This window comes from Littorina saxatilis, linkage group LG8 (assembly GCF_037325665.1).
Source record: "Littorina saxatilis isolate snail1 linkage group LG8, US_GU_Lsax_2.0, whole genome shotgun sequence".
Lineage (NCBI taxonomy): Eukaryota > Metazoa > Mollusca > Gastropoda > Littorinimorpha > Littorinidae > Littorina > Littorina saxatilis.
Window position 1 is genome coordinate 68,475,536 of NC_090252.1, and position 10,679 is coordinate 68,486,214.

The 10,679-nt window shown below is 48.8% G+C and overlaps 1 protein-coding gene across 2 annotated transcripts in view; it reads left to right on the plus strand.

Moving 5' to 3' along the window:
- Window positions 1–10,679, plus strand: part of LOC138974253 (uncharacterized) — a 39,580-nt gene that overhangs the window by 11,628 nt on the left and 17,273 nt on the right. For both annotated transcript variants that reach the window (XM_070346978.1, XM_070346977.1), the window contains exons 2-3: window positions 1,056–1,409; window positions 1,827–1,859. In XM_070346978.1, the coding sequence (XP_070203079.1) occupies window positions 1,056–1,409; window positions 1,827–1,859 (387 nt within the window). The remainder of the gene's footprint in view (window positions 1–1,055; window positions 1,410–1,826; window positions 1,860–10,679) is intronic.

Genomic DNA, 10,679 nt, shown 5'->3' on the forward strand with positions numbered 1-10,679 from the left:
AACATCACGCGGCTCAGCGGTCCTTGGCGACAATAACACAACGCCAGCTTCACCATGACTATTGTTACCACGCTCGGTGGGCTTGTCAGTTGTGCGTACAACACGTGCAAATATGCCACTGCCACTGTGTTGTGTGTCAACGTCACTGCCACTGTGTTGTGTGTCAACGTCACATCCCACGGGTTGTTGTTGTGTCATTTGTGGCCTCGACGAAATCGAAAGATTTGACATTGAAGAACCATTCTGACTTGCCTTTGGTTCGTTCTGAATATCTTTCTCTTTCTTTTCCTGTCGATCTTGTGCACGAAGTCTGTCGCACTGACGCTGGCTTGGTGGTTTGCGGCGAACATGTCGAGTCATGGCTGGCCAGTCTGATTCGAAGATCTCGCGAGACCCCTGAGAGAGAGAGAGAGAGAGAGAGAGAGAGAGAGAGAGAGAGAGAGAGAGAGAGAGAGAGAGAGAGAGAGAGAGAGAGAGAATTCGTCCTTCGCTGGGGGCATGCAGTGCCTTGGCATTGCACTTCTGCCTAATTGTAGTTTTATTGACCATATTGTAGAGAGGAAAGGGATCATAGGACGGAACCCATTCGTTCAGTGACGTATTCCCGCGTTCTCTCACGTGACACATTCCTCTCGTAATAGTGGGAGATACAAATGTCGTTTAGGTTTTCCTTCGTACGTCTCAATCTATGGGTCACATTTATCATCAAATGCCCAATTTGTGTAGATAACATGACCCAAATGACATTGACTTGTTTGTTTATATGTGACCCTCCACCACGAAATGAGTCGCATGTCATCTCGCGCGGTTCTGCGCTAGGCTTAATGTAAGTCCGGGGAGTGTTTGGTAACAGTGTGAGGGTCACCTTAGTCACATGTATATAACTTTTCTAAAACGGGTTTTACCACTGGATAGAGCATAAACAACTCTTTAGGAAAATGTAAAAATATGAAAATCATGCAAAGGTGACATGCGACTCATTCCGTGGTGGAGGGTCACATATATATATGTTTATCTGTTTCCTTTCAACTCAGTTGTATCTCTTGTGATTGCAGTTCACGCTGTCACCTTGACTGGTTGTCCGGCTGGAAACATAACGGACGGCAGTCAAATGTCCCTCAAGTGCACTGGATTCTTTCGCTCCTTCACATACTCCTGGGCCATCACCACGCCCTCCACTGGTGGCCCAGAAAAGGTCTTTGCAACATGCAGTGCAGTTTCATCGTGTGTTATTACTGACACTGCCTACAACATCACACGAGTGGACACCGGGTTGGGATCTGATCAGTCGTTTGCACGGTTTGTCATCAACGTTACCGTACACAGCAACGCTATCGTAAGGTGCTTCAGGTCTACGGATACGTCGAGTAGTGGTGGTGAAACGTGTACCCTTATCAACATCATTGCAGGTACCTTTGCTTACTTAAGTTACGGTCTGTTTGATGATGAGGTTCTCAATGTATAATAAGTGCTAAAAACATCTAGTTTATTTCTGTATGACGCAAAAGTGTCCATATCTGATAGACGCGACAGTCAACACAAGTTCTATCAATGCTAACCATGTGCACAGATGGCTTGCAGACCATGACACATGCAAACTCCACGCTGCTATTTCGATTTTTTTCTTTCTTTCTGTATTGCTAAAGTTGAACTAACGTTCATGTCCACACGTGCTTGCTCTAGGTCTGTAACAAAAATGTGCGCGTATGTGTGTGTGTGTGTGTGTGTGGGGGGGAGGGGGGGCGGATTTCTGGTAAAGAGGGTAGCAACCACACTAGTTCACTAACAGTAAACAACTGTGGTCGTAAACAATTATCTGTTTTCAGCTCCAACGACGCTAGCTCCAACCACCACGACAAGTAAGTTTTGTTGTGCGCGCGTGTGTGTGTGTGGAGAAAAGCGACTACAGGAATATTTTTGTCTTTTCTCCATATGTAATTTTCTTCTTAAAGTATATAGAGTGAAGAAGAAGAGAAGGTGTAGAGAGCAGAATATATTATCTAGGTTAGTATTGAAACTGTGTGTTAAGATTCACACTCTAAAATCATATTTGTTCTTTTGTTTAGTAAATGTTTGGAAATAGGTATGATACGGTCCCGTTTTCTATTGTTCTCTTGCGGTAGAATTAATTGGTTAATTGGTTTTGACACGATGGCGCCGACAGAACTGACGGGATATGACCCCTAGGTCGTTTCTCCTGTCACGAATGTTTATGCACGTGGGCCGTTAACGACTGAGGGCATTGTTTTGCTATATTCACCTCCCTTCCCAACCCCCTTTCTTTTTTTTGACCTGATTCTTTATTTCTAATACAGGTCTATGATAATACTTGTTACACACAGACGAACACACATACATAGACACACATACACATACAGACACACTCTCTCTACTCTCTCTCTCTTTTCTTTTCTGTAGCTTTTATATCATTCTTTCTTTTACCTATGTATTCTATATAAACATGTAGTCTGTATTCATTTGTTTAGTAGAATGTAGATTTTATGTTTATCATCTACATATGAGAAGCCCGTTGAATATACACTGTGTTTGACTGTGGTTAACTTGTAACTGCATACATTTTTGGTGTGACATGACTATTTTGCGAGATAATAGTCAGAGGTTTTGCACTTTGTTCACAGTGTTGATAACCAATGAGTGTTTGGTATCAAATGATGCGTCGTAGAATCTCTATTTTATTGATGTATATCTTTATAGCGTTTTTGATGTAGTTTTCTTAGTACAGGAGTTTTTGTGTATGTTTGAGGGGTTTTAACTGTAGCTTGTATGGAGACTGATAGCAGCCTCGAAACTCTCCCCCCTCCCTCCCCATTTTGTTATGTGATCCCAGTGCGACGTTTTCATTGGTTCCTTAGCTGTGACGTCAGGGACAGTCATGGAAGGTATATAAGCTGCTAGTTTTCAAGGTTCGGCGGGAGTCTTGGCAACCAACCTGGCTTAAGTGTCTAAATGGTATACCGGACTTCCCACTTAGAGTTACAGCATTGCTTCTGTGCCTGTGGAAAAGGTTGTGGGAGGCAACCTTAGTACCGAACGGTTGTGGGAGGTTCCCAACCTAGTACAAAGTATTTGTTGTTATCTCTAAAACTGTCCTCCGGAGTTTTGGCAACCAACCTGGCTTAAGTGTCTAAATGGTATACCGGACTCCGCCCTGTGGACTGAACTGACAGGGTTAACAAAAAACGTTCCGCAGTCCCAGGTTACCACACGGCGAGTAAAGTGGCGTCGCTTTACTCTTTTACTTTATTTTTACTCAGGCCCCGAACCTCTGCCCAAATTTTCAGCCATTTTAGGACATAGGATATTGCTTTCAGTAGCGTAATTTGCTAAGGGTACCTACGGGTCATGCCCAAATTTTCAGCCATTTTAGGACTTAAAATATTTTTCGAGTAGTAGGAAAATTACAGAAATAGAGTGAACCAATGTACAGATATATTTTCTGAAAAGAACCAACGCCTTGTATTGAGTTGTTTTTATGATTTGTTTTGATTCAATACAATTTTGAACTTTACCTGCCTCTTCTTGAGTTTATATTCTGTGTGTCTGTTTGTCCTGTCGTGTGATTGCCATCCTGACAAATGACCTTCAAACACGAATAACATCTAAGACACAGACACAGACAGTTAGAGTTAATGTGAAGCTAAGACCGCTCGGCTTTACAAATGGTGTCAGAAGTGGGGTAAAGATTGGTTCATTGTAGGTTTTGGTAGCTTTTTATTTATTTTTACTTAGAAAGAGAAGATCCCTTCCCATCCCTTTGTTTTTATTTTATTTTTCTCGGTCACTCAGCCAGTGACTGTTTATTTTTCTGGACTGCTGCGAAGCAAGATGTCAGACCTTGGTTCACAAGAAGACCTGCGGGCGTCAGGCGGTACTGACGACAAGGGTCGTCGCCTGCCTCCGTTGGACAGCGGGATCGAACTGACTGGCAGGGCTGTACCACAACAGACGCTTACCTCGGCGAAGGATGATCGTCACGGCGGGGCGTTCGACCAGACTCGCAGAGACGAGGAGATCGCTTGGGGCAGCAGAACGGGACTCCTCGCCGATGACAGGGTGGAGGCCGAGACGCTTCTCGCCGGAGCTACTGGGCAAGGATCGCCGATGAGAGAACAGGGTGGCCAACTCCCTGGTTACCCATTCTCTCGACGAGGGGACAGCTCTTCGCTTCACTTCGCTTTACCGACGGGACAACTGGACAGACTACACATCTCATCGACGGATGGAGAGGATCGTCCCTCTCATCGTCTCCTTTCACCGATACGGGCACGGGGAAGCGAGCTCCTTGACTATGATTCTCCTCAACGCCAGGGGGAATCACTTCATCGTTTCGCTTCGCCCACAGGACGGGAGACTAGGAGCACAGGCCCTGATCGCCCTCACAAAGACGTTTCTTCACATCATTGGGCTTCGCCGACACGTCATTACATCGATCGACCAACGAGGGATTGGGGTGGCCAGAATCTTGGCTACCCACATCATCTGCGGGAGACAGCTCCGGTGGAGCGAGGCACCAACAGAAAACCACCTAACTTCGACGGAAAGTCAAGCTTCGGGGACTTCCGGGTCCAATTTGAGATCGTGGCAAAAATGAACGGTTGGTCGCAAGGAAGATGTGCGATGGAGATGGCTGCATCTCTCAGGGACCAAGCCGTTTCCGTGTTGACGCTACTTGACCCTGACATGAGGGGAGACTACAGAGCTCTGGTCGACGCACTCGAATCAAGATTTGAACCACGTCATCAGACAGAAATGCATAGAGCGTCGCTCCGCAACAGAACCCGCAAAAGAGGCGAGTCCTTGTCGGCGTTAGCCCTGGACCTGAAGGGGATGACCAGGAGAGCTTACCCCACTGCCAGAGGCGAGCTCTGGGAACAGTTGACTGTGACAAGCTTTCTGGATAGCTTGGCCGACGGCGACATGGAGTGGGCCGTTCTTCAAGGAAGGCCGACTACGGTAGAAGAGGCGGTCACTCTGGCGACTCAGTTTGAGTCATTCAAGAAAGCTCGGTCCAGACGGCGAGCAAAAGACGAACCAGAGCTCTATCTTGTACAAGAGAAGACAAACGCCAAGGATAAAACTACGAAAGACAAAGACAACAGACGCAAATGCTATTTCTGTAACAGCCCTCTGCACCTGATCGAGAATTGTGCCGAACGGATCGAAGGACTGAGGAGAACACAACCGCAAGCACAGGGACGTAACCGGAAGTCGGGAAACGAGCAGTAGTCGACACCGGAGGTCACGTGTCGGCTGGAGAAGAAGAAGAGGACGAACGACCTGACACTGAAACATTCGACCAAAAGGAGAAGGGCGGCCCATATGTAGCAGTAGAAATAGGACAAGACAAGTTAATTGCACTAATAGATACGGGGGCCTCGATATCCATCATGCATCCAGACGTCTATGACCGGCTACCAGAGAACAACAAGCCAAGTCTTCGACCAGTCCAACTGCACCTGACTGTAGCAAACGGGCAACTGGTCTCAGTGAAGGGTCAAGCTGACTTCAAAATTAAAGTCGCAGGGAGCCACATCGTCATCCACAGGTTCATGGTGGCTCCAATGAACGTACAATTGATCATCGGGTATGACTTCCTCACCCGCTTCAACTGTATCCTCGACGCCAGGAAGAAAAACATCGAACTAGCAATCGATACGACGGATGACGAGTGGGACCAATATCATGATTCAGTCTGCAAAATCCAAGCAGCCGAAGACGTAATGGTGCCGGCGGGGACAGAAATGATCGTGGAGGGCGATTGTAAGACAGACCCGAGCGACGAACCTTTGATTCTGGAGGCCGACAGAGGCCTGGCTTTTCGCCAGGGACTGCTGATTGCCAGGTCGCTGGTGCCATGGGGAGAACGCGTTCCAATCCGCGTTGCCAACCTTTCTCACGAAGACCAGCTGCTGAGGAAGGGCACGACGCTTGGGGTGTGCGAGACGGCCCTGAACGTGATGGAACCGAGCAAAAACGGCAGCCCTGTACCTGCATATTTGCGGAGTGTATCCGTCCAGCCTCCCTCGAGTGACGTTACAGATCTGTCGCCAGCACTACAAACGTTATTCAAAGACAGCACGGGGGAGATAAATGCGGAGCAAGAAGCGAAACTACTGCGGTTTTTGCAGGACAACAGGAAAGCCTTCGTTGAGAATAAAGAAGATTTAGGGAGGACAGGCCTTGTTAGACACCGGATCTTCACGGGCGAGGCTGCACCAATCAAGCAGGCACCCCGTCGATTCCCGCGGGCCAAGAAAGCTGCCGCAGAAGAAGAGATCAAGAGAATGCTGAGACTGGGAGTCATCGAACCGTCTTGCAGCCCTTGGGCATCACCTGTGGTCCTGGTTGGAAAGAAGGACGGTTCCCTGCGGTTTTGCATAGATTACAGACGTCTCAACGCAGTCACGAGAAAAGACTCTTTTCCGTTGCCGCGGATCGACGATACCCTGGACGCTCTTGAAGGTTCCTGTTGGTTCTCTACTCTCGATCTGGCAAGCGGCTACTGGCAGGTGGAGATGGATCCGGAGAACTCAGAGAAGACGGCCTTCGTCACCCATGGAGGGCTGTGGCAGTTCACCGTGCTTCCCATGGGTTTGTCGAATTCTGGAGCCACATTCCAGCGGTTAATGGAGATGGTTTTCAATGGCTTGGACCAAGTAGCTGTGCTCATCTACTTAGACGATCTGATAGTCCATGCTCGAGACTTCCAAGGTCACTTGGACAACCTGCAGAAGGTCCTCAACCGACTACAAGATGTTGGGCTAAAGCTGTCGCCGAAAAAATGTCGTCTCTTCAGGAAGGAGGTCGAATTTTTGGGGCATGTTGTCTCCAACGAAGGCGTGAAGACGGATCTGAAAAAAACAGAAGCCGTACAGAATTGGCCGACTCCTAAGACGGTGACAGACGTCAGAAGCTTCCTGGGGCTTTGCAGCTATTACCGAAGATTCGTCCGCGGTTTTGCTGACATCGCGAGGCCTCTTCATCGACTGACAGAAAAGAAAGCTACTTTCCAGTGGACAGAAGAGTGTCAAACGGCGAAAGACACTCTAGTCCAAGCTTTAACTACAGCTCCGATACTGGCATACCCGAAAGAAGAAGGGCCTTTTGTCATCGACACAGACGCGTCGGGCGCAGCGATCGGCGCTGTCCTATCACAGGTCCAAGACGGCGAAGAAAAAGTGATCTTGTTCTATAGCCGAGGGCTATCGGCACAGGAAAAGAATTACTGCGTAACAAGACGGGAGCTGTTGGCGGTGGTGGACTCAGTAAAACACTGTCACCATTTTCTGTACGGGGCGCATTTCAAAGTTAGGACAGATCATGGCGCTTTGAGATGGCTGTTGTCGTTCAAGAACCCAGAGGGACAGCTTGCCCGATGGCTAGAGCTGCTGGGCACCTATGACTTCAACATTGAACACAGACCAGGCAAGAAGCACACCAACGCAGATGCCCTGTCTCGACGCCCGTGTCACCAGGAAGACTGCAACCATTGCGAGAGAAAGGAAAAGCAGGAAGAACAGACGGCATTTCTGCGGGCAGTGCATGACGTCAGACAAACTTCAGGCAACAGAAAAGGGGCACGTGACCAACAGCGGGAGAAGCCTGCAGACCGAAATGATTGCTGGCTACAGACCGTGACGGAGGCTGAGCTCTGCGGAATGCAGGATGAAGACGAAGTTATGAAAACGGTCAAAACCTGGAAGACGGCCGGCCGACGACCACCATGGGCCGCTGTGAAGAACCAGGCGGCCGAGATGCGCATCTACTGGACGCAGTGGGCGCGGCTCGACATAAAAGACGGGTTGCTGGTACGATGGCTGCCGTCAGAGTCATATCCAGTTCGTCAGTATCAAGTGTTAGCGCCACACGAAATCAGACGCAAGGTCTTCGATCAGCTTCATCATACCAGACTGGGAGGACATCAGGGAATCAAGAGGACAGCTGCCCTCGTTCAGCATCGCTTCTGGTGGCCACAACAAAAAAACGACATTGAAAGGTGGTGCCAAGTTTGCGAACAATGCCAGTTTCGAAAGCAAAGAAGTGGACCAGCCAGAACCCCTCTTCAACAAGACATTGCAGCTGAACCTTTTGGTCGCATTGCCATGGACATCCTCAGCTTCCCAACGACTACGGAGAACGGTAACACATGTGTGCTGGTGGTCAGTGATTACTTCACCAAGTGGAGTCAAGCTTATGCTCTGGCCGACCACCAGGCCTACACGGTAGCCGATGTCTTGGTCACGCGATTCTTCTTGATATTCGGCATACCTAGAGTCATCCACACCGACCAGGGGCCCGAATTCCAATCAGAACTGTTTCTGCGATTGTGCGACCTGCTGGAGGCGAAGAAAACGAGGACGTCACCATATCGCCCACAGTCTGACGGTCAGGTTGAAAGACTCAACCGTACGCTGATAGATATGCTGTCAAAGTTTTGCGATGATCACAAGGAAGACTGGGACCATCACTTGCCTTACATTCTTTGCTCTTACAACTCCACGAGGCACGACAGTACAGGCTGCAGCCCGAACCTGCTGATGATGGGTCGTGAGATCACCCTGCCTATCGACCTCATGTACGGGACAGAGCCAGCCACTCCAACTCATCTTTGTCCTGTTGAGTATGTCGAATGGGTGAGACAAACGACGGCGGCCAGCTTCGACTTTGCCCGAGAACATCTTCAAAAAGCAGCAGAGAGGCAGAAAAGGAACTATGACAAAGGCGCAAGGGAGAGACTTTTTGAGAGAGGTCAATGGGTGCTCAGATTTTATCCCCCAAATCTGAACAAAAACAAACTGAACTCAAGATATGTCGGTCCCTACCTGGTGCTGGGCAAGACAAGTGAGGTCAACTATGAGATTCAGTCAAGCAAGGACGCCACATCTCTCGTCGTGCATGTTGACCACTTGAAGCCGTTCTACACAGAGAACCCGCCCATAAGCTGGATCTGCATTGATGTGGAGAATCAAAAGGGGACCCAGACAGAGCCTGATGTGGGGATGGATCAGGAAATGACGGGTGTAGAGGCAGACAACAGTGATAGAGAGATACAGATAACAACAGGGGCGACAACGAAGCTACGGCGAACTGGCAGGACTCGTCGTCCGCCTGATAGATTGAGATTTGACCATTAGAGGAGATTGAGGGGTTCACGATGAGTCAGCAGTGTCCGGCCGGAGCTGATGAAACATTTGTTTTTGTTCTTGTTGCAACAACTTACTACAGAAGAGTCATATACACTCTGCCATGGGTGTAGTCCTACAACCTGCGGCAAATTGGATTGGGAACCGTCTTGACCTGGTGTCACATTAGGTGGCACTGGAGGGTATGGTACAGAAGACCTACCAGAGGGCAGGCAAGGCAAGCATAACCGAAAGAGCGCTTTGAGCGGCGTGTGCTGGACCTATGCGGCCACATAGGTCGGGTGGGCTGATCAACTGGAGAGCTAAGTGCATCCAGCAGCGAGGGAGCCTGAGAGATGGACTTCTCGGAAGGGGACTTAGATTACAACGAAGGGGTCTCGAAGACACGCATCGGTCACCAATCCATGAACTTATTGCAGGGACCGAGAAGGTTGTCAAAGAGAAGAACACAGAACCACAAATCTCTTCGAAAATCATTATCAGAATCTACGGTGGCAGTCAACGACACCACTACCTCTGTCCCGGTGAAGACACGGCGGTCGACCTGGGATGCCAGCTGCGTCTCAGCGTTAAACGGTGCTCCAGCTGGGGGTCGTCCGGGGGCGGATGTTTCACCGAGGTCGACGCTTGGCAGTGACAGAAGAGACGGAGGAAGCTGCCTGGCGCCGCGAGGACGCGCCAGTTGATGTTGATGTCGTTGCTGTGACGGAGGGAGCTGCCTGGCGCCGCGAGAACGCGCCAGTTGATGTTGATGTCGTTGCTGTGACGGAGGGAGCTGTCTGGCGCCGCGAGGACGCGCCAGCCGATGTTGATGTCGTTGCTGTGACGGAGGGAGCTGTCTGGCGCCGCGAGGACGCGCCAGCCGATGTCGACACCGATGCTGTGACGAGATGACGTCAGAGCGACGTAACATCATCGTCGTCAACGCCGCATCCGTGATGTCGCCACAACTCCAACAACGATGACGTCAACGATCGAAGGTTTTATTATTTCGAGCGCCAAAGACATTGCTTTAATCGATTTCAAGAGTCAATTAGGATTGTTTTCAAAAGAAGGAGAAAGACAGACGTTAGAGGAGTTACCGCGTTGTGTGTGTGCGATTCAAAGACTGCTACGATGGGGACGGACAACAGATGCGGTGTTCATGTACACTTACGACTGGTAAGAGTATACATTTTGTCTTTTTATTCTATAAAAGGTTTCTCGTACTTGCTGAAATGGCGAACATGAATACGTTTGAGAAATCTGGTTTTGTTGGTTGTTATCTCTTTTGAATGTTGCTGGGAATTTCGTTTACACATGTTTTTGATTTCAATGCTGAGTAACCATGGCGAAGTAAATCGGTGTGTGGTTGTTTTTTTTTAATGGAACAGAAGACTAGAGTGGAAAGTCTAACGTTCTTTTATAACAACTTTGTGTCACTATAACAGTTTTTTTTGTTTTCGTTGTTTTTACTGTAACCTGTAAAATACATCACTTATTTCATTGGGAAGGTCGCGAAGAATCCAAATTATT